A 25,076-nucleotide genomic window follows, 5' to 3' on the forward strand; every position below is an offset into this window, starting at 1 on the left:
TGTAGCGGAATGTGCGCTGTTATGAAACTTCCTGGCAGATTAAAACTGTGATCCAGGCCGAGACTCGAAATCAGAACCTTTGCCTTCTCTTTTTTTAACAACAGGCTATTTTTTCTCTTCAATAGAGCTGACTTCTTGACTTAAAACAGGATAGCTAACGAAAATTGCTTTGTCAATTCATATTTTTATTTGTACACAGTGTGTACATCAGCTCTGTTCAATTGATATTGGCAACTAAAGTCTAAATCATCTTACACTTTCAAATATCTGGCCTGTATTGAGGAAGAACAATCAATGTACAAAAATCCATGAAAACAAAGCAGTATACTAAAATGAAGACTAAGATGACATTAAAGTTTAAACCCATTAGACTTATATGAGTGAGCACTGTGAAAACAGGTAAACTTCCGATGTTAGCAGAGGATAACATCGTGCCCCCATCAATATCAACGTCAAAACACTCTCCCCAAGAAACTTTGTCTTTAAAGTCCCATTCCATTCCGTTGACAGCCAGTATGAATGTCATCATTTGAAAATCATTGTGGAATATTTTGATGTTCCATTCTGTCAGATGTGAATCAACCTTTAATAAGTGGTATTGATAAAGTTGATTAATCATCAGAACAAACCTTTTAACTGATGTCCTTTATAAAGCCTGCATTGTAAACTAATGAGAAGTTGAGCAGCAGGAAGTGTGACGTCCAGACATTTCAAAACATCGACATTAATTTACTCGCGAAAATAAAGGGTATCTCATACAGAACGCATTTTTTAAGTTGAAGAAATCGTTCGGTTTGCGAATTTGCGTGATCTGAAATCTAAACTATTCTCATCTGTTGATACTGCGATTATCGATGGTCGTTGTCAACTGGAACTTCTTCGTATTGTTGTCAGCTAAAATTCACTACAGTTACATGTGATACATCTTCTTGAAGACGAAAACTGGAAGGTCTACAGCGGAGACTCGCGGAGTGGCCGCGCGATTTGAAGAGCTATGTCACGGTCTGCACGGCCCCTCCCAACGGAGGGTGTAAGCTTAGGAACCGATGACCTCAGCAGTTTGGTCCCTTAGGAATCCACACACAAGCCGGCCGCTGTGACCGAGCTGTTCTAGGCGCTTTAGTTTGAAACCGCGTGGTCGCTACGGCCGCAGGTTCGAATCCTGCCTCAGGCATGGATGTGTGTGATGTCCTTAGGTTAGTTAGGTTTAAGTAATTCTAGGGGACTGATGACTTCAGATGTTAAGTCCCATAGTGCTCAGAACCATTTTTTTGAATTCACACATATCGTCTAAAGCGGATTTGCTAGCCCAGTTAAATGTGGTGCCTGGAAACCAGCTGTTACAGCTTCTGATTTAGCCAGCAAAATCACTATTTCTCTTCAATTAGACGAGATGTAAACAGCTTTAGTTTAATATTTCTGTTTATTCTTCACTGTACAAAAAGCGATTCCATCTATATTAGACGAATTTTTAAAGACAAGACGAAATCTGTCAGCCCAAGTACGTTTCAAAACCGGTTGCGTTTACATGGGAGTGAAAATCGATTGCGGGATTGGAAAACCGGCAACTAGATGCGGATTTCCAAAGTCGACTTTGAATTGTTTACATGACCATGCACAAGCGGAATTGGGAAATCGGTTTACAACTCCGGTTTTGGGAGCCCCATGTAAATGGGGCGATAGAGTGTTACATGACGGGTCAAGGGCATTTCACGTACAGTGAATGCTTTGTAGAGACCTTCGAAGACTTCCTGTAATTTTTGGTAGGCGAAATGCTCCTAATGTACCAACAGTGCAGAGACTGGTGAGGAAATTTGAAGATACAGTATCGGCAGTGAACATTAAATCACCTGGACATCCTCACTCTCGTCGATCGGTAGATAACAGAGCTCTCTTCAGTGAGAGCGTCCCTACGATTCCAGTGAAGTCAATTCGCCACCATTCTCAACAGTTAGCAATTTTGAGAAGTAGGTTTCATCGAATATTACAAAAGATTTGCATTTGCATCATATTTATTATCCAACTAACCCAAGAGCTGAAGCCAATGGACCATTTGAAGCGTCGAACATCTGCCGATTTTGTATTCACAAAACAAGAATTCGACAGTGATTTTCCTAAGAAAATAATCTTCAGTGACGAGATACACTTCCAGCTTAATGGGTGTGTGAATAAACAAAACTGCCGGATTTAGAACTCAGAGAACCCTCGCATGGTCTGTGTGGAGTGTCTTTATCCAGAAACAGTCAATGTTTGTGTGGGATATGGGCTGGCGGATTAATTGGACCATACTTTTTTGACGACGAAATTAGAAAAGCAGTAACATTGACTGGTGATCGTTATCGCTACATGATAACACAGTTTTTATGGCTGCAATTTCAAGAAGTGAATTGTAACACCATGTGGTTCCAACAGGATGAGGCATCCTGCCCACACTGCCGACGAAACAACATGGCTTCTGAGAGAAAGATTCCCTGCACATCTCATCTCTCGCAATGACGATCAAAACTGGTCACCGAGATCGTGTGGTTTGACACTGTGTGACTTTTTAGTGGCGGTATGTCATATCTTGTGATTATGTGAACAATCCACGAACCATTCCTCAACTCAGGCAGAAATTAAACGTCCCAGGGGTCAAATTCAAGCAAAACTTTGCTGGAGAGTCCTCGAAAATTTTGTCCACAGAATGGATGTGTGCAGACGAAGCTGTGGAGAACTTTTGCATGGTATGAAACTTCCTGGCAGATTAAAACTGTGTGCCAGACCGAGACTCGAACTCGGGACCTTTGCCTTTCGCGAGCAAGTGCTCTACCGACTGAGCTACCCAAGCACGACTCACGCCCCGTCCTCACAGGTTTAATTCCGACAGTACCTCGTCTCCTACCTTCCAAACTTTACAGAAGCCTCCTGCGAACCTTGCAGAACTAGCACTCCTGAAAGAAAGGATATTGCGGAGACATGGCTTAGCCACAGCCTGGGGGTTGTTTCCAGAACGAAATTTTCACTCTACAGCGGAGTGTGCGCTGATATGAAACTTCCTGGCAGATTAAAACTGTGTGCCAGACCGAGACTCGAACTCGGGACCTTTGCCTTTCGCGGGCAAGTGCTCTACCGACTGAGCCACCCAAGCACGGTTCACGCCCCATCCTCACAGGTTTAATTCCGCCAGTACCTCGTCTCCTACCTTCCAAACTATGGAAGGTAGGAGACGAGGTACTAGCGAAATTAAACCTTTGAGGACCTTCGAAACTATGGAAGGTAGGAGACGAGGTACTAGCGGAATTAAACCTTTGAGGACCTTCGAAACTATGGAAGGTAGGAGACGAGGTACTGGCGGAATTAAACCTGTGAGGACGGGGCGTATGTCTTGCTTGGGTGGCTCAGTCGGTAGAGCACTTGCCCGCGAAAGGCAAAGGTCCCGAGTTCGAGTCTCGGTCCGGCACACAGTTTTAATCTGCCAGGAAGTTTCATATCAGCGCACACTCCACTGTAGAGTGAAAATTTCATTCTATTTGCATGGTATTTTGTTTTATGGTTAATTACAGTCTTTGTGTTTCTTACTGTCATAATAAGACTAGCAATTTTCAAATAAATTATGTGTTTTATTATTAAATTATATATTGTGTCCTTCATCGGACACGCTATATATACATGCAAATACAGAAAGTAATATAAAGCCAAACACAGAAAACGTTTACCTTAATCACTGAATTTTTCCCTTTCCAAGTTAATACCAACAAAAACAATAGCGTTCTTCTCCTTCAACAGAGCTGACATTTTCACCATCAACAAAAAGTGCTTGATCAGTTAATTTTTTTTTGTTTTTATACAATTTAGGCCTTTTCTCTATCTGGATATTGTAAAACCTGAATCATTTTCCGCTTTCAGATATTTGGCCTATCTTTTAGAACACCTCTCAGAGGAAAAAAATATCCAAGTCGTCATGAAACATTTGGAGTGTGCCAGGAAAATCATACAGTAATAAAATAATTACTAAGAAGATCCCACAACGATAACACGATTGAACAAGGTGAAAACAGGTTACTTCAGGAGCTATCAGGCGACAACATAGTCCCCTAACCTCTACCAACCCCTCTCAACAAATGTCAACATCAACACTTTCCCCCCTAAACTTTGACTTTGATGACTCATTCCATCCCATTTACGACCTATGTAAATGCTGCTTAGAGTTGTGCTCTACCAAAACTATGATTCGGTAGTTTTGGCATGATACATAAATGATTTAGGAGTACCGGTAGTATTGGTAGCATTGGAAGGGAAAGAACCATAAATGAATGTGAGAAAGAGAAACTGGAAGCTGACGACTACCCTTTGTTTTTTTGTTTGTTTATTTGTGTTGCACAAAATCAGAATTGCATAATGTTCTGTGTTAGTCCAGTGAGTGTTTTATATCCTCACAAAGTATCGGTTGCAATATTTAAGTAGTAAAAATTAGTTGATCGCGTAACATCTTTGTTTTCATGTAACCAGAGCGGTTACTTTTAATGCAAGAACACTTTACATCCGCAAATTTAAAAGAATCTGTATAAATATTGCTGTTATTTTGTATTCAGTGCAATGTTTTTCATTAAAATCAAAGACAAGAGCTTCCTTTTGTCATAGATTAGTGCAAAAGTTGTTCGTGAATAACAGGAACATGTCTTGTATAAGCTCGACGAAGTATTGAAGCGATGTTTGGTATGTTTTATTTTATTTTACCTTTTCTTCGAGCAAATACCGCCATATGATAAATCTGTATTTTTTTGTTTCATTTTTACGTTACAGATCAACATTTTTCGAATGAAATGTTGACAATTTCAGTTTTGCTATAAATGCTGTTTACTTTTGAATAACAGATAGGAAGATAACTATGTGGAACAAAAATGTCTCTTAAGTTGTGCAGCGGTTTATATATCCTAACTCAGTTTCTAAACGGTTCACGATTGCCGATTTCTACGGGAGCCTAATAAAAGGCTACTCACATATCCAAACAAAAAGATCGAAATGAAGTAACGAGCGATAGGTATGCATCACACCTAACACACAGGTAACGCGGTTACGTTCTTAACTGACCTAAGCTACTAGGAAAACAAATGTAGTATACAACGACTTATGATAATCTACTGTAGCCTATGGTAGTCTTACAATTCTACTGCTGCCATTTGCAGTGCACTGTTGAATGTTTCATTTTTCAGTTCTGCCCCTTTCCGTTCCGTCAAGTGTATGTCGACCTTAAATATTGTTACTCGATCAATTTTTTTGAAGCTGTTGGCCCTACTGTTCTCCGTTATTATATCTTTGCATTCAATCAATACCCACGTCTTTCAAATTTGTAAACATAAACAACTGTAATACATTTATGAATAAGTGGTTGTATTTGTTTCTCTGCGAGATCAACATACGCAGATAACAATTAATAACAACTCATTATACAGCGGTAAGTAAAAGATGTCTCGACAACATAAGGTATAGGAATGTGAAATCTAGTATGTACGCGATATCAGTTTTAAAGTAAACTGTAGTTCATGCAGTTATTTCACAATTGCTCAAGATATAAAATGCAATATTTATCCACGAGTAATAAGTCGTATGTTACCAGAAGAATTGGGAGATCTGCAGTGCGAAATCACATCCGATGTCACGGCTGTCAAATTTGCACTGAATACCAAAGTTCCCTTAATGATTTGTTGCCCAGTAGAGAACTTGTTGTGTAGCACCTGTAACATTGTGACATAAAGATAACTGGTTCACAGCTCACCACCTATGTATTATGACACAATGTACAATTACTCCAGAAAATACCTGCGTTAATCTGTGTTATCTTTCACAGGCGAGTTTGGTGACTGCAGGGAGAATGGAGCCAGAGGCACTCTTGCGTCAAAATGAGGATCTGCGGAGGAGGCTGGAAGAAGAATCGGCAAGCTACAAAAGACGCCTTGAGACATACAGGCAAGCACAGCAGCATCAGGCAGCACTTGTCAGCCGCCTTCAGGCAAAGGTGATAGAAATATGTTCATGTGAAAGAAAGCTGTAATGTTTGTGTTTTGACAAACACCGGTGTTACCCTTGTGGCTGTAGTACAGATCGAAATTGTAACTTGTTTCTTCCTTTGTAGAATAAGATATTTTTGATCCAACAAGACATTTTGCATATACTTCTACATTCTGTTGGTTATGCTACATTACCAATATAGATAATAATGTTGAATATGTCTTACATACATATCTCTGAGTTTTTTTTTTGTGTGTTCATCTCGCGAATTCCCCTGTTGGTAGAAGTCAGTTAAGACAGAGTTGCTAGTGTTTTGTGTTCAGCATCTGCCAACATGAGAAGAAAAGACTGTAGCAACAAGTCTAATGCAGTCTTTTGTTATTGCTGTGTTGGGCTGCTGTTCTAGAATGAGTGTCAAAGCATTTCCTGGTTCACAGCGTGTTAATACAAACCCTCTTTGGAAAAGAAAGCCCACAATCCACAATGGAAGTAGAAATTCACTTGCTCACTATGAAACTGAATAGAAATAGGGTGGGGCTTGACTGTACACTGTTTTTTCAAAAATCAAAGAAAAAAAATGATGAATGCAATGTAACATACACAGAGCTCGATAAACATGCCAAATATAAAACATGAAAGTTCTGCTCAAAAAAATTCTTATCAAAAATAGAAAATGCATCAGTTTTGCGTAGTGAAAATAATGTTAGTTCAGGATTCTTGTATCATGCGCAACAGTGAATTATGTTTAATTTAAATTTATCCATGTTGTATGGAATTTGTTGAGGTTACAAAATTCCTGAAACAATTTTTCTGTTTGTCACTTTTTACTAACAGTTTTTAGTATGACACTTTTGGCAATGAGCTGCCATCGTCATGTAGTCTACAGTTATATGTACCTACATTAATTTTTAATTATAGATCCTCTTTTATGTGGTTAGATCTATATGCTGGGTGTGGTAGAAAAGTTGTATACGTAAATTTGTCCCTGTACTGAAAGATTAATTTGTTTAAATGTTTACAATTACTGAGTCATTTATTAAAATCACCTCATTGATGCCTTTATTTGGATTTTTTATTCTGAACAAGAATGATGTGAATGATATTGAAGTTCCATAGGAAGTGAACGCAAGTCTTCCTGCTCATCTTCTCATTGTTTAATGTATGATAGTCACATGTAAAATGTAAATTAGTTGGGGTTTCCCGTAGAGTGGGTTCAGTCACTTTTTGGAACGATTGTTCTTTCTCTGCACGGACTGGCCCTTTTCCTTGCAAATATGTGAGAACTGTATAGTGTGTGTATTTGTAGAGTGTAGGTGAGTGTAATGTATGCATGTTAGTGCAGTGTTATATTTTTGTTGTATGATGTTGATGAGAGAAGGGAGAGGTTAGAAGCAGTCGCTGGCGTATAGCATACCCCTCTTCAATAGCACCAGTGGGGCCACCAGGCTTAACATCTTAATCCAATGGACATATCACCTTTTATAGTGTCACATGCTGTCACTTCATGAGATAATGCAGAGATGTTTGCAATATTATCCAGGACATTGGTGCAAAGACTGGTGACCAGGAAGTTTAAGCTATCACCTATTATCTCCTTGCTGATCAAACACTGGCAGCAAAAATTTCATCCACCCTCAAGAATTTGAGTCAAGTGCCACACACAAGTGTGTGTTAGGGACTGCAGCTGCAGAATCAGTTATGCACACATGTCACAGTTCTAACTTAACTTACACCAACATTTGAGTGTCTGTGGTAAGGGTTGTAAGGATAATATATAATTTGGAATGTTTTGCTGTCCATTTCCTTAAAAAGAATGAGGGAAGATTGTGTTTGAATGCCACAGTGGATTTGTTAGAAATGGTTTGCAAGCTTAGCCTGGACATGGGTGGACAGCTTTTTGAAAGATCCCTTCTCCATGATGTAAGGACACCACAATGAATATTAATGCAGAATTATTTCTAAGTCAAACTTGTGGATAGTTTCCTCATAGATGTTCCAGAAGATTCTCCTTCTTGATGGAATCTACAAAACGCAATGTATGAATGAAAATATAGCTTACAAATAGGAAAAATTTCTTTAAAATTGTGAATTTCAAATGTATTCATGTAACAAATTACTTTTGAATGCATTACGGGAATAGCAGTGATCAATGTCTTATAAATAATTACTATTAAAAACAGTCTTGATCACAATTTATTTAACAAGGTGACCGGTTTCGACCACTACTGTGGTCATCTTCAGACCATTGAGTAGGAACCTCTTTCTGTTGGAGAATCACTACTGTAGTGGTCGAAACCGGTCACCTTGTTAAATAAATTGTGATCAAGACTGTTTTTAATAGTAATTATTAACAAATTACTGTTGACAAGAACTAACCAGTGAGTATTGTGATAAAAAAAAACAGCTCCTGCTCATGCAGAGTAACTTGGCACTTCTTTCATGGGAAGTTGGAAATGGAAAAATCGGCACAATCCTTTAAACGTCCTGCCACAGCCCAACGTTAAGGGGCAAGTTGCATTGTACATGTAGTAATAATGGACCATTTGAGACACAGTTCTGGAATATAAATAGAGAATAAACCAGTCATTCACCATTTGCAATTAGCAAGGATGACAAATTTGTATGCAAGTTAACAGAGCTTGTGATGGATTTTGTGGTACAGTTAAAATTAGTTTTTTTCCAGTGTCTGTAAATTGTTTGATATTGTAATATGTAGATGTTTGTTTATTTTTGGTACTGTGCAATGCATAAATCTTAAAAAAAAGGACAGAACTCCAGAAATTATATTCTTTGTTGGATTTCCATAGCCATAAATGTACCTTGATGGTGCCTTCTTTTATGAAATTTATTATGGAACCAATCACTGAATGATGTTTTCTCAGAAAGTTCTGATAAAGATGAATTGCTAACATCTTGCTCTGAAGTGTGAGGTGCATAACTGTACAGACTCAGTGACTGTAAAGGGTGGGGAGATTAATGTTGCAGTTTTAGGTTGGGTGGAGGGTGGGAGCTATTGTGAGCTATGCCTGTGTAAGCTACCTCCTTTAAACACAACTAGCCTCAGAAAGCAATTGTGTGGTAGCAATTGCCAAATTGTTTGTGCATTCCAATTTACTTTATGTTGCTTCTTGTTTTGAAATTAGTGTAGAGTTTAAACCTGGTCCATATGTGTTTTTTTTTTTCATACGACTCCCACAACACAAAAAAGGCTTAGTGATCACTATCATGATGCGTCAGTTGTGCTTTTGCATAAGTACAACTCCTGGATGTTGTACCAACCCTCATTTGTTTATGTGTGGTTAGTTGCCACCGTAAAGTGTCTGCACTATAATAAGTGCTTGATGTATAATGTTGTGCTTGCATTGCGCACTGTGGTCAAAAAAATGGGGTGGGGGTGATGCACAACTAGTTATTCTTGTAAAGCACTGGTTTGCTCAAATAAAAGCAAGTGTATGGTGAGTTCCTCGCAGAGCATATCGCACACCATTGACATTTTGCAATTTGTTTCTCTTACTGCTTTGCTCACAAACTGCATATTTCAGCTGCTCTCTTCTGGCAGCTGGCAGTGCAAAGGAAAACTTATTGTGGGAGTTCATTATCTGCTGTTAGCTGTCTTTCTGAAGAGTTGATGTATACGCAACAGTCACATTCATTTGTTTGTTTATTATTTGGCTTTTTTTTTTTTTTAAGGATACAGAAAATATGTGCTTCAATAGTAAACATACTACACAAAATATGCACTAACATGAAAATCATTACTAAGTCAGAAGTCCGCAATCTAAAATACATGCAACAGACAGAGGCAGCATAATGGTATTAGCTGTCATGTAATGTGTTACGCTTCCTATTGCCACTATGCCAGTATACTTGCCTTAGTATATACCCATCACTGTTTCCCGTAGAACCAGTTTCATGTTGAAAGACAGAAAAAGGTGATGCAGTAGTTAAGACACTGGAGAACTTGGGAGAAATGCAGTTCTAACCCCTTCCAACTATTTAAAGTTAGGTTTTCCATTGTTTACCTAAATTGCTTCAGGCGAATGCTAGGATTTGTCCTTCAGTCCCAAGAAAGAATATGAGCCTACATAAATTTGTGTGTGTGTGGGGGGGGGGGTTTCAGTATACTCTGGGATGCATAGCACAATTTCTGCCAAAGCTTATGTGAATGCACCTTACTATTTATAAGAAGAGAGAAAAAAAGTACTGTTGAGACACCTGTTGTATACATAAACATAGTATTGAAGCTCAAAAAGAAAGAGGGGGTTGAACACATCCAAATATGATTGTCAATGCCTGATATTAGTACTAAATCTACCGTTCTTATATTTACCTCAGTGATTGGTGGCAGTATCAACTATGTTCAAGTTCATGTCTGGTTAAATGGAACCCCATAGAAATTTTTAAAAAGGAAAAAATTCTGTAGAATATTTTAGAACTACGTGTGTGATAGGAACTATTTTCACAGTTCTTTCTGTTCTCTGAAATTGGAATAAAAATAAAACAACCAGTCATTGCCTTGTAATTTGTTAAATGTTATCTTCATGAAATGAAATTTGTATGATATGTTTTTTCAACTCTATTATTTCTTTAACCAAACTATGGAAAGGAGGCAGAAATTATATATGATTATAAACTGTATTTGCTTTGAAGTTAGTTGGTTGTTTCAGCTATTGAAATATCATCTTTATTTCAGTGGAGTGATAGAATGTTCTGCTTAGGTTGGATTTATTTAGAATTTTGGTTATAACTTATAATCACATTAGTTTTGATTTAGTTGCAGGAATAGCACTCACTTAATGAAACATCATTCAGTGTGGTTTCAGTGTCAGATTTCTTCTAGTGATTTCTTCCTTTTTCTTATATGCAGTTTGAAATCAACAATAATATAAACTCTGTTGAATCCTGCAATAATTTCTATGTTCCAGTTTCAAAATATGTTCTAAAAAGCAATGCATATTCCCCATTAATTTGCAAATAAAAAGACAATCTTTAAATCGATCAGAAGTACATTCATAATGTTAATCCAGAGAAAAAAATTGGTGTATTCCATCATTCACCACACAGTCTTGTATCTATATATATATATTTTATACTTTTTAAGTTTTGATGCCATCTCCCATTAGGTTCTTCAATACAAACAACGGTGCTCTGAACTGGAAAACCAAATGGTGGAGGTAGCACCTGCATCACCAGCCCGTGAAATTCCTTCCATGACTGCTGCTGTTGGAACAATGGGATTACGTGAGCGTGATTCTGAACGTGTATCTGACCTTGACACTGCCCTAAGGAAACTGGATGAAGAGCGCCGCAAGTGAGACGGCCGGCAACCTGCATGCATGCCCCTCATCGGGCATTACTTTGTGAGAGCACTGAAAATAAAATGTAACAAGCACCTCTTAGCTATAGATCATTTCTAGCAGCTCAGTAATTACTGATGCAGAACCACTTAATTTAACATATACTGACTGAAAATTTCTATAATTGTAGTATGGACTAACAGGTCCAAAGTAAATGTAAGAACAAAACTTCATCTTTACAGTTAATGATTGAAACTGTGTAGAAATGCATTGTTGGTGTAGAGAAACACACAGCGCTCAACTGTTTGGTTAAGTTTTTAGTAAATAATGTTTGATATATTTGAATAATGTGAAACTTAATTTGTTGTACTTTAAGTGGAGTAGCTTCCTTCCTGCCTCTGTCTGGAATTAACTTCACTTTAGGTATTGCATAGATCAGTAAAAATTGGTGCTTTTCACAAATTTAGAAAATACTTTGTATTTCATATGTCACAGTAATTAGTGTCAGCACACACTGCACAGTCATTGGGGAAAAGGTACATTTGGAGCGTGTGTCTTCCAGTGCTTGTTGGGTTCAAAACAAAGCCAAATTGTAGTGGGGTTAAAGCATCTACTGGTAAATATGTAAGAGGCTCTGTGGACTATAGGGATGTAACCAGTAAGATAAATGAGATAAAAATCATATCATTATTATTTTGTATTTTTAAATTGTAAGAAAGAGAATTTTCAGCTTAACCCATGAAACTGATTTTTTCCGTTTTCTTTTTCCTTTTGGAAGAATGTGCTGTATCCTACATTGTGCAGTATCCTACATTTGTTCAAAATAAGAATGCTGTAGAAGATAAATGCAAAAGTATTAGGCCTACAACTTTGCTTCCACCATTTTGCAATAGACGGCAGTAACAGCAAGTGGGGTTCGAGTGGTTGGTCATAGGTGTAATACAGTAAGCTTAGGCATCTGTAAACATAATGCCATAAAAATATTAGTCGATTTGTGATTGTATGATAAGGTAATCGATTAAGTATGCCAACTTTCGTACCCATTTCTCGCAACTTGCGGGAAGTTTTAATTTTCTCCTTTAACATGAAGATATCTGTGGCTGTGGCTCTTAAAATGCTGGGTAAGACCAATGGTGAGGGAACTATCAGTGAAAGAATGTGCAGAGAATGTTTTCAACACCTTGAAACGGTGATTTTGATGTCAAAGACCAGCATGGCAGTGGAAGACAGAACGTTTTTATAGCTGCTGAAACAGACAAAGACAGTCACAGGACATCATTATCGAAAGCAATTGATGCTTTCGATTCCAGCACTGAAACACAAATGGCCACAATACAGTGAGAGACACATAAAGGTAATTTTGCAGCAGGTCAGTGCTCGACTCCATGTTGTAAAACCCATCAAACTATACATGGAAATGTTGTAATGAGAAGTCCTATTCCTCCCACCGTATTCTCCATATATTGCTCTCTCTTACTACCACCTTTTTTGATCAGCGGCATACGGTCTGGCTGACCAGCACTTCCAATCATACGAACAAGTGCAAAATTGAATCGATTCATGGATCCCCACAAAAGACGCCCAGTTCTTCCGCCACGGAATTCATATATTATCCAAAAGATGGGAGAATATAGTGGCCAGCAATGGGCCATACTATGAATTGTAATTTTTTGTAAGTTTTTCACAATAAATCCCCAAACTTTGAGAAAAAACGGCGAAAGCAAAGTTTTAGACCTAGCAATATCCTTCATTTTTTGTTGATAAATTTGTGAGCCACAGATTCAATTTCATAAAAAGTAAATCAAAATGAGTAATTGTCAACTGCTGGTTCAGTGGATAACATGAATTGAGAAATGACAAACAACTTGTATAGAATTGCTTTATGGAGAACTATAGTTAAAGAAGCACGCTGGAGTACCAGTTCAAGATGTTTTGTTTTATTTTGAGTAGGCATCATACAGTGAGATTTTCCACTTGTCTTTAATAAACAGAACCACTTTTCATCTGTATATCTTGAAGCATTCATCAGCTCTGTGAATACTGTTGTGATAAAAATTTTTAATGTATTAAAATTGTTTTCTAGACCTGGACTCAAACATGGAGCCTTGCCTTTAGTGAGTAGTGTTATTATCACCTGAGAATTTCCCCACAAAAGTAAAGCTTCATAGTTGACATCCTGACCAGACAAAATTTTAATCTGTTAGAAAATTAACAGAAAGTGTTAAAATGAAAACATGACAGGTTTTAAGGAAAAACCCTCTGTCATGTGCTGTTCAGTGTTTTACAGTGTGTTCATAGATATAATCAAAAACTTTATATATAAAGTTTGAAAGATATGAAAGAAAATTATATACATAAATAAAAAGAGTTTATCAGATTCTTCATGCAATGGTGAAGTTGATAGCATGTACTGATCTAGCCCTGATACTTCTAACTCCATAAACTGAAAAATGTACCTGTCTATAAATTTGTGGATAGACTTTGGAAACTGAGTGAAGAGCAAATAGTTTGTGTAGTGGTAATTAACAGAATATCTGTTTTAGTATGTTGGGGTACTAGCTGGACAGTTGTTCTTGATACATTTTAGCCACCCAAATGTATCACAACCATCAGCATCATTGAAAACTCATACTGTGTGATCCTTATTTCATCGAGGCATGACCTTCACATATATTTAAATGGTTCTCTCCACCCCTGATTCGGTTAACAATTTATAGGATGGTCTCTGGGTATGAATATATGTGATTACAGGCATACTCCAATGATGAAATCTTCTCAGGTGATCAGCTGTGTGGTGACATCGTCTTTTTGCAAAGTTTCACTGAGTTTTGTACCCATCGTCTTCAAGCAAAGTGGGTATGAAGTTGGCTGTCTGCAGGTACAAAGGATTTGATGTGGAGGAGATCTGCACCTGAGTAACATTTTAACTGCACATCTGGTTTTCGGCATTAGAGCTTCATGTGCAGATGCTAACAATTAATTAAAAACAATCATACATACATGGTGGTTGGGCTAGTCATTGTGCAAAGTAAACTCACACATTCCCATGTGTAAGGGAGCTGTGAGCAGCCAGTAGAGCATGTCACAGAGGCCAACAAGAAACTGTGTAGTTTGACCTAACGAAAGGTTAGGAGGTTGTGGTGACGCACATGCCAAACATTCAGCATATGCACCCCTACACCCTCCTAGCCCTTCAGCAGCTGAACTACACAGTTCCCTTTGGCCTCAGTGACACACTCCATTGGCTGCTTGTAGCTCCCATGCACACATGCATGAGTTTGATTTTTCCATACTGACTGGTCCATCTGCCATGCATGTATGATGGTTTTCAGTTAATTGTTAGCACCTGAGGATGGAACTCCATTGTTTTGAAACCAATTGCACAGCTAAATAAATAAATTCTCAATACAGCTGAAGTGGATTTTTATTTACAAATACCTGTAGGTAGTTGGGATTGGCAGAATTTTGTGGCATTTGAAAATGTGCCTTGATAGCTACATCTGTGACCACTCGAATTTTTTCAGTACACACAGAGGAACTTTAAACTGCAAGTTACACATTGTTATGACAGACTGAGAAACTTTTCTTCAATGCTTCCCTGTCGTGCGGGGTAGCCATGCAATCTGAAGCGCCTTGTCACAGTTCGCGCGGCTGCCACCGCCAGAGGTTCGAGTCCTCCCTCGGGCATGGGTGTGTGCGTGTTGTCTTTAGCGTAAGTTAGTTTAAGTTATATTAAGTAGGGTGTAAGCTTAGGGACTGATGACCTCAGCAGTTTGGTCCCATAGGACTTAGCACAAATTTCCAGTTTCAGTGCTTCCCTATACTTCAAAGTGGCACAGGTACATAACACCATTTTTCAATATAGTCAGCAAACCTCTGTAAACAACTGTCAGAATGTTCTACCAATCCTTCAGCTACTTGACACTAGAAATCTGCTGTTTGTTCACAGAGCCATTTGTGAACTGTCGTGTGAATGTTCTCATCTTTGGAAATTCTGTTTCCCCCTTAGATGTTCCTTCAGTTTGCCAAAAATGTGGAAATCACGTGATGGAAGACCTGGACTTCTCGATCAGTATTTTATGGTCAACAGTGTCACAAGCCATGGACAAGTCTAAGAATATGCCTGTGTTATAGTCATCCATGTCAAGAACTTCAATTATTACTTTTGTGAACTCCGTAATGTCTGATATTGCACTTGTCCCACTTTAGAAGCCAAAATTTGCTTAATTAAAAAGGTTGTATTTATTCACGTAACTCATTAGTCTATTTATCGTGACCCATTCCATTATTTTCGAAAATGGTGACAGCAGTGAAACTGACCTGTTGTTTTCAATATTCTGCGCATTACTTTTCTTTAGTATGTTACAACTTGTGTGTGCTTTAGGTACTCTGGAAAAATGCCTGAACTAAAGGACTCATTTTATTATATTTGTTAATGAGGCTTGTATGCTGCATACACTCACCTTAAGAACAGAGACTGGAACCTCATCCACGGCTGCTGACTTTTTTAAATTTCTGTATTATCTTCGTCACTTCAAGTTCTGTTGTGTGAAACATCATCATTTTACTTCCCATGTACGTCATTGTGGGTGTTACATGTGCTTTAGGCATATTTTGTTGTAACTTATCTGCCATACCAGAGAAACAGACATCTAAAAAATTTGCTGGTTCCTGAGGCTATTCTACCCCTGGCTTTGATTTATATGTTATTACACTTGCGCTGTTTTGTTGCTGTTAATTAAGACTTTATTATTTGAATGCCTTCTAGTTTAATCAATTTCAAATTTGTTCATTGACATTGACACAGGAGAGCAATCTTCTGCTCCAGTCTGCTAGTTATGGAAGGAACCGTTGGTGAGCTTTACACTTAATTTCATAATGGTCTAACCTATAGCAATGAACAGTATGGTCCACAATTTGTTACAGGAAATACTTACTTTTGTGGCGGCGTTCTTAGCGACAAACACTTCGCTGTAGAAACGGCTTACGAAGTCACCGCCACACTTTTAATAGCGGGCCGACCGGTCCGCTGGAACAGTGAACAGAAAGATGAAAACCCGAACACTCTGATTAAATAAAAGTCGGTACTTATCTTTATTAACGAAGATACAGAAACACAGTAGTGAACTCCGTGTCTACAGAAATCTGTCTAGTTCGAGTCGGAGCGGCTAGGTCAGTGTCGGCTGACGACAAACAACAACTCTGCTGCAATGAACACACAACTGACTAGCAAGTGCACAAATCGGTGGCGAGTATACAACTGAGCGGCGAATACAGAACTGTCCTAGCGCTCGCGACTCCAGCGCTTAAGAAGCCAGAAGCCAGCGGTGGCGCGCGCAGACTTGCGGCGATTTCCTGTATTGCTGGCGCTGCTTATGCGGGTGGCGTCCGGACTTTGATGCTGCCAACCTTTTGGCAGCGGGCTCGGTTGGCATTACTGGCTAGGATATAACACTTACTGTCAGATGTTATGTCCCATAGTGCTCAGAGCCATTTTGATATATTGATATACTTACTGTTATCAATTTATCTGTTAGCCCTTACACACACAATAATAAATTCAAATTTATGTTAATACTCCTTTTTTTGAAGCCAAACTGAGAGTCTGGAGATTCTGTTGAACTAATGCTCACATACCATAACAGTCTAAATGTCAGATCCCCAGTTCCCAGTATCAGTCAGTGTGACATTTGTTTTTGAAACAATATTAACCATAAATGAGTGTTTGTTTTATAAGACTAAATTTCATTGTAACACATTCTTGAATCAATGTGCAGGTAAATGTTGCAGTGCATCCAAATAATGCTATGATATAATAATTTTGCTGAAAATTTATTTTCTTACCTCTCTGTAAAGAAATTACCCGTAAGACACTGAACTAAAGGTGGACTCTTGGTTTATGCGAACATTAAACTTTCCAGATGTGAGAAGCTTATGCAGCTCAATACAACTTTACGTGACCAGTTAGAAGAATGCCACCAAACAAATGAAGCATTGACATCTGATCTGCAGAAGCTAACTGCTGATTGGGAACAAATGCGGGAAGAGATGATGGCAAAGGAAGATGAATGGAAGGAAGAAGCTCAGGTACATTTTTCGCATTTATGTTTTTTGCATGCATGTAATAAACTATAGTTTTTGGCTGCACATGGTACCAAAACAATATGCAAGACAAGTAATAGTAGAAATTATACTGTACTAATCTTACATCATGGCTTTTGAATCTGCCAGCCCTTTATCTCAAGCATTGGATAGTGTGTTCACCTGTATGAGGACACATACCTTCTTTCTGCTACAAGACGCATATTTGCATCAACCCATAACACAGAACATGTCTGCCTCTAGTTGAGTGGTCAGTGCAGCTGACTGCTATTCAGAGTACCTAAGTTGGATTCCTGGTACTGCCAGGGATTTTTCTATGGTGAGGGGACAGGTACAGGGTCCACTTAGTTTCATAAGACAATTGAGGATCTACTAGACCAATTATTAGTGGTTCCAGGGTCAAGAAATTCGACAATGACTGGGAGAGTGGTGTGCTGACCACATGCCCCCTGTACTGCATCCAGTGATGCCATTAGCAGAGGATGACAAAGTAGTCACTCAGACCTTATTGGCCTGTGTAGGGCCAGAACACTGCACTTCACCCTTTACAGCATGAAAGATAAACCAATTCGCCACATTTGCATAATACCCACAAACAACACGAGAGGTTGCAGTACGGAAGAATAATGTGCTAAGTTACTAACAAAGAGATAGAGGGGCTGGTCAGTACTTACCTCAGCTCAGTACAGCCGATAGATACACATAAAACAGAACCGAAAATTTACGTTCCTAGCTTTCGGAACAAATGTTCCTTCATCGGGGAGGAGAGAGGGGAAAGAAAGGGAAGAAGGGAAAGGAGATTCAGTTACTCACAACCCAGGTTATGAGGCAACAGGGAAAGGAAAATAGGGAGGGTAGCAAGGATGGAGGCATGGTTGTCAGAGGGAAGCGAAAGATATTCTACCGTAAGTACTGTGCCAGCTTCAAACCAAAGAGGATGTATACAGAAGTAAAGAGGTATATAGTATAAAGATAAACACAACTATGTAGGATGAAAAGATGCGTGAATGGCTAAAGAGGAAAGGGAAAGAGGAGAAGACTGAAGAGTAAATGGGAGTGAGGTTGTTTAACGTAGGTTAAGTCCAGGGGGATGGCGAGATGAAAGGATGTGTTGGAGTGCAAGTTCCCATCTCCGCAGTTCAGAGGGACTGGTGTTGGGTGGGAGAAACCAAATGGCACATACGGTGTAGCAGGTTCCTAGGTCCCTAGAATTATGCTGGAGGGCATGCTCCGCTACTGGGTATTGGGCATCTCCTAGGCGGACAGTTCGTCTGTGTCCGTTCAAGAGCTCAGCCACTTTAATTGTTGTCATGCCGATGTAAAAGGCTGCGCAGTGCAGGCATGTCTGTTGATAAATGACGTGTAGTTTCACACGTAGCCCTGCCTTGAATTGTGTATGTTTTACCAGTAGCGGGGCTGGAGTAGGTGGTTGTGGGGGGATGCATGGGGCAGGTTTTGCAGCGGGGTCGGTTACAGGGGTAGGAACCGCTGGGTAGAGAAGGTAGTCTGGGAATATTGTAGGCTTTAACAAGGATGTTATGGTGGTTAGGGGGGGCGACGAAAGGCAACTCTGGGTGGTGTGGGGAGAATTTTGTCAAGGGATGATCTCATTTCAGGGGTTGACTTGAGAAAGTCATATCCCTGGCGGAGTAATTTGTTGATGTTTTCGAGGCCAGGATAATATTGGGTGACAAGGGGGATGCTTCTGTGTGGTCTGGGGGTAGGAACATTGTTGTTGGACAGGGAGGAATGTATTGCTCGGGAAATCTTTTTGTGGACAAGGTCTGCAGGATAGTTGCAGGAGAGGAAAGCATTGGTCAGGTTATTGGTGTAATTGTTGAGGGATTCGTCACTGGAGCAGATACGTTTGCCACGAATACCTAGGCTGTAGGGAAGGGAGCGTTTGATGTTGAAAGGATGGCAGCTATCAAAGTGAAGGTACTGTTGTTTGTTTGTGGGTTTGATATGGACAGAGGTGTGGATGTGAGCTCCAACAAGATGAAGGTCAACATCCAGGAAGGTGGCTTGGGTTTTGGAGAAGGACCAGGTGAAATTCAGATTCGAAAAGGAGTTGAGGTTATGGAGGACATTAAGGAGTGTTTCTTCACCATGAGTCCAGACCACAAATATGTCATCTATAAACCTGTACCAGGCCAGGGAAAGCAGCTGTTGGGTCTTCAGGAAAGCCTCCTCCATGCGGCCCATGAAGAGGTTGGCATAGGACGGAGCCATCCTGGTTCCCATGGCCGTTCCCCTGATTTGTTTGTAGGTCTGGCCTTCAAAAGTGAAGTAATTATGGGTGAGGATGAAGTTGGTAAGTGTGATAAGGAACGAGGTTTTTGGAAGATCTTCGGGTGGGCGTTGGGACAGGTAGTGCTCAAGGGCAGAGAGACCATGGGTATGTGGGATGTTTGTGTAAAGGGATGTAGCATCAATGGTGACAAGAAAGGTTTCAGGTGGGAGAGGAGTGGGAATGGATTTGAGGCGTTCTAGGAAGTGGTTTGTGTCTTTGATGTAGGATGGGAGTCTGCGGGTGATAGGTTGGAGGTGCTGGTCTACCAGAGCTTCGATACATTTGGTTGGGGCTTTGAAGCCTGCCACAATGGGACGGCCAGGATGGTTCTCTTTGTGGATTTTGGGTAATAGGTAGAAGGTAGGGGTACGTGGCTCAGGTGGAGTGAGTAAGTCTATGGAAGCCGTTGTGAGGCCTTGTGAGGGACCTTGGATTTTTAGGATTTTTTGCAGCTCAGTCTGGATGGAGGGAATGGGATCCTGGGTAACAGCTTTGTAGGTTGAGGTGTCAGAGAGTTGACGCAGTCCTTCTGCCACATACTCCACACGGTCAAGTACGATAGTTGTGGAGCCTTTATCCGCTGGGAGGATGACAATAGAGCGGTCTAGTTTCAGCTCCTTAATGGCACGGGATTCAGCTGGGGTGATGTTGCGGGTTGTTGGGATGTTCTTCAAGAAGGACTGGGAGGCAACACTAGATGTGAGGAATTCTTGAAATGTCTGCAAGGGATGTTTTTGGGGGAGGGGAGGAGGATCCCTTTGAGAAGGCAGTAGGAACTATTCTAGACAGGGTTCAACACTGGGTATAGTATTTGGGGGCTGTGTTTGGGTAGTGAAGTGATATTTCCAGTTGAGGTTCCGGGTGAATGAGAGGAGATCTTTAACCAGGGCAGTGTGGTTGAATTTAGGCGTGGGGCTAAAGGTTAAGCCTTTTGATAGAACAGATGTCTCTGGAGGAGAGAGGGATCTGGATGAGAGGTTTAGGACTGAATTGGGACTGGTGGTATGTGGCATTTGACTGTGGTAATAGTTGAGATTTGGTCTGTGTGGGATATGTGCTGGGATGGGGAGATTGAGTAGGGTGGCTAGGCTAGGTTTGTTAGCTATGAGGGGGGTTTGTTGAAGGTTCTGTTGTGGTTGGTGTTTGTGAGGGATAGGGAGAGGGACCCCACTTCTTAGGTGTTGCACTAGCACTGTGGATAGTTTTTTCAGGTGGTGTGTGGCATGGAACTCAAGTTAGCAGCTGGCTTCTAGGATGATGTTTCTGAGTGTGTTCTCCAAGCAAGGGTTTGAGAGGTGGAGGACTTTGAAGAGAGATAGGAGCTGTTGGGAGTGGTGGTTACATGAAGTAGTGTAGAGATTCAGGACAAGTTGGGTAAGGGCTAAGGATTGAAGGTTCTGGAAGTCCAGGAGAGACTGGTGGAAGGAGGACTTGCACCCGGAGATGGGAACGTTTAAGGTAAGCCCTTTAGGGGTAATTCCAAAGGTGAAGCAGGACCGGAGGAAAAGTATGTGGGATTGCAGTTTGGCTACGGTGAATGCATGTTTCCGGAATGAATGTAAATAGTGTGGTATAGGATTAGGGTACATAGTGGGTAACTGGTGGGTATGGAAATTAAATAACTAAAGTTGAAATAGTAACCATAAGAAGGAATAAAATGCAAAGGGAAGGACGAGAAAGAAAGAAATTGTGTTGGTAAGGTTCAATACCAAAGGAAGACCTCTAAATAATAAAAATACGGGAGAAGTTGACCCGACCAAGCAAGTATGCCCAGATCAGGGGAAAAGAACACACGTTGCTCAAAAACAGAGATATCGAGTGGCGAAAAAAAAAATCGCGCGTGCCGCAAAAAAGATCGTGCGTGCCGCAAAAAAGATTGCGGGTGGCGCAGAAATGTCCCAAAAAAATTTCCTTGTGGCAGAGAAAGATAGCCAGTGGCACAAAAATATCGCCAGCAACAAGAAATCAACGGAAATGGATGATACTGGTAGGTGTGGAAGAGATTGTTGGCAGTGATTGTTGGCTGGAAAACAGCGAATAACGAACGTTAAAACTATGGAATGTTGAATAAATAAATCAATAAATAAAAAAGAGAAGAGGACTATAAACGGAACAAGATAATGGGAGGAAGACAAAACTAGCACAGTTTTATTTATGTATATATAAAACACTGAAGAAGAGAAAGTGTTAAGATGACAGACGTAAGTGATAGCTAACAAAAGGGACAAAACAATGAAGGATGTAGACCATATGGGTGATCTAAATGATTAATGGAAAATCTTATATAAAGATGTGAAACAAATACTAACAAAGAGATAGAGGGGCTGGCCAGTACTTACCTCAGCTCAGTACAGCCGATAGATACACATAAAACAGAACCGAAAATTTACGTTCCGAGCTTTCGGAACAAATGTTCCTTCATTGGGGAGGAGAGAGGGGAAAGAAAGGGAAGAAGAGAAAGGAGATTCAGTTACTCACAACCCAGGTTATGAAGCCACAGGGAAAGGAAAATAGGGAGGGTAGCAAGGATGGAGGCATGGTTGTCAGAGGAAAGCCAAAGATATTCTACTGTAAGTACTGTGCCAACTTCAAACCAAAGAGGATGCATACAGAAGTAAAGAGGTATATAGTTTAAAGATAAACACAACTGTGTAGGATGAAAAGATGCGTGAATGGCTAAAGAGGAAAGGGAAAGAGGAGAAGACTGAAGAGTAAATGGGAGTGAGGTTGTTTAACGTAGGTTCAGTGCAGGGGGATGGCGGGATGAAAGGATGTGTTGGAGTGCAAGTTCCCATCTCCGCAGTTCAGAGGGACTAGTGTTGGGTGGGAGAAGCCAAATGGCACATACGGTGTAGCAGGTTCCTAGGTCCCTAGAATTATGCTGGAGGGCATGCTCCGCTACTGGGTATTGGGCATCTCCTAGGCGGACAGTTCGTCTGTGTCGGTTCATGCGCTCAGCCAGTTTAGTTGTTGTCATGCCGATGTAAAAGGCTGTGCAGTGCAGGCATGTCAGTTGATAAATGACGTGTGTAGTTTCACACGTGGCCCTGCCTTGAATTGTGTATGTTTTACCAGTAGCGGGGCTGGAGTAGGTGGATGTGGGGGGATGCATGGGGCAGGTTTTGCAGCGGGGTCGGTTACAGGGGTAGGAACCACTGGGTAGAGAAGGTAGTCTGGGAATATTGTAGCGTTTAACGAGGATGATACGGAGGTTAGGGGGGCGACGAAATTACTCCGCCAGGGATATGACTTTCTCAAGTCAACCCCTGAAATGAGATCATCCCTTGACAAAATTCTCCCCACACCACCCAGAGTTGCTTTTCGTCGCCCCCCTAACCTCCGTAACATCCTTGTTAAACCCTACAATATTCCCAGACTACCTTCTCTACCCAGCGGTTCCTACCCCTGTAACCGACCCCGCTGCAAAACCTGCCTCATGCATCCCCCCACAACCCCCTACTCCAGCCCCGCTACTGGTAAAACATACACAATTCAAGGCAGGGCCACGTGTGAAACTACACACGTCATTTATCAACTGACATGCCTGCACTGCACAGCCTTTTACATCGGCATGACAACAACTAAACTGGCTGAGCGCATGAACGGACACAGACGAACTGTCCGCCTAGGAGATGCCCAATACCCAGTAGCGGAGCATTCCCTCCAGCATAATTCTAGGGACCTAGGAACTTGCTACACCGTATGTGCCATTTGGCTTCTCCCACCCAACACCAGTCCCTCTGAACTGCGGAGATGGGAACTTGCACTCCAACACATCCTTTCATCCCGCCATCCCCCTGCACTGAACCTACGTTAAACAACCTCACTCCCATTTACTCTTCAGTCTTCTCCTCTTTCCCTTTCCTCTTTAGCCATTCACGCATCTTTTCATCCTACACAGTTGTGTTTATCTTTAAACTATATACCTCTTTACTTCTGTATGCATCCTCTTTGGTTTGAAGTTGGCACAGTACTTACAGTAGAATATCTTTGGCTTCCCTCTGACAACCATGCCTCCATCCTTGCTACCCTCCCTATTTTCCTTTCCCTGTTGCTTCATAACCTGGGTTGTGAGTAACTGAATCTCCTTTCCCTTCTTCCCTTTCTTTCCCCTCTCTCCTCCCCAATGAAGGAACATTTGTTCCGAAAGCTAGGAACGTAAATTTTCTGTTCTGTTTTATGTGTATCTATTGGCTGTACTGAGCTGAGGTAAGTACTGGCCAGCCCCTCTATCTCTTTGTTAGTATTTGTTTCACATCTTTATATAAGATTTTCCATTAATCATTTAGATCACCTATATGGTCTACATCCTTCATTGTTTTGTCCCTTTTGTTAGCTATCACTTACGTCTGTCATCTTAACACTTTCTCTTCTTCAGTGTTTTATATATACATAAATAAAACTGTGCTAGTTTTGTCTTCCTCCCATTATCTTGTTCCGTTTATAGTCCTCTTCTCTTTTTTATTTATTGATTTATTTATTCAACATTCCATAGTTTTAACGTTCGTTATTCGCTGTTTTCCAGCCAACAATCACTGCCAACAATCTCTTCCACACCTACCAGTATCATCCATTTCCGTTGATTTCTTGTTGCTGGCGATATTTTTGTGCCACTGGCTATCTTTCTCTGCCACAAGGAAATTTTTTTGGGACATTTCTGCGCCACCCGCAATCTTTTTTGCGGCACGCACGATCTTTTTTGCGGCACATGCGATTTTTTTTTCGCCACTCGATATCTCTGTTTTTGAGCAACGTGTGTTCTTTTCCCCTGATCTGGTCATACTTGCTTGGTCGGGTCAACTTCTCCCGTATTTTTATTATTTAGAGGTCTTCCTTTGGTATTGAACATTACCAACACAATTTCTTTCTTTCTCGTCCTTCCCTTCGCGTTTTATTCCTTCTTATGGTTACTATTTCAACTTTAGTTATTTAATTTCCCTACCCACCAGTTACCCACTATGTACCCTAATCCTATACCACACTATTTACATTCATTCCGGAAACATGCATTCACCGTAGCCAAACTGCAATCCCACATACTTTTCCTCCGGTCCTGCTTCACCTTTGGAATTACCCCTAAAGGGCTTACCTTAAACGTTCCCATCTCCGGGTGCAAGTCCTCCTTCCACCAGTCTCTCCTGGACTTCCAGAACCTTCAATCCTTAGCCCTTACCCAACTTGTCCTGAATCTCTACACTACTTCATGTAACCACCACTCCCAACAGCTCCTATCTCTCTTCAAAGTCCTCCACCTCTCAAACCCTTGCTTGGAGAACACACTCAGAAACATCATCCTAGAAGCCAGCTGCTAACTTGAGTTCCATGCCACACACCACCTGAAAAAATTATCCACAGTGCTAGTGCAACACCTAAGAAGTGGGGTCCCTCTCCCTATC

At 40.6% G+C, this 25,076-nt stretch overlaps 1 protein-coding gene across 1 annotated transcript in view; it reads left to right on the forward strand.

Moving 5' to 3' along the window:
- The first annotated feature begins 5,315 nt into the window (after nt 1-5,315).
- Nucleotides 5,316-25,076, forward strand: part of LOC126161742 (rootletin) — a 267,518-nt gene continuing 247,757 nt past the window's right edge. Inside the window, exons 1-4 of the mRNA XM_049917782.1 lie at nt 5,316-5,434; nt 5,828-5,995; nt 11,112-11,299; nt 17,207-17,372. Of these exons, the coding sequence (XP_049773739.1) occupies nt 5,852-5,995; nt 11,112-11,299; nt 17,207-17,372 (498 nt within the window). The 5' untranslated portion in view covers nt 5,316-5,434; nt 5,828-5,851. The remainder of the gene's footprint in view (nt 5,435-5,827; nt 5,996-11,111; nt 11,300-17,206; nt 17,373-25,076) is intronic.

This window comes from Schistocerca cancellata, chromosome 2 (genome assembly GCF_023864275.1).
Source record: "Schistocerca cancellata isolate TAMUIC-IGC-003103 chromosome 2, iqSchCanc2.1, whole genome shotgun sequence".
NCBI classification, from domain to species: domain Eukaryota; kingdom Metazoa; phylum Arthropoda; class Insecta; order Orthoptera; family Acrididae; genus Schistocerca; species Schistocerca cancellata.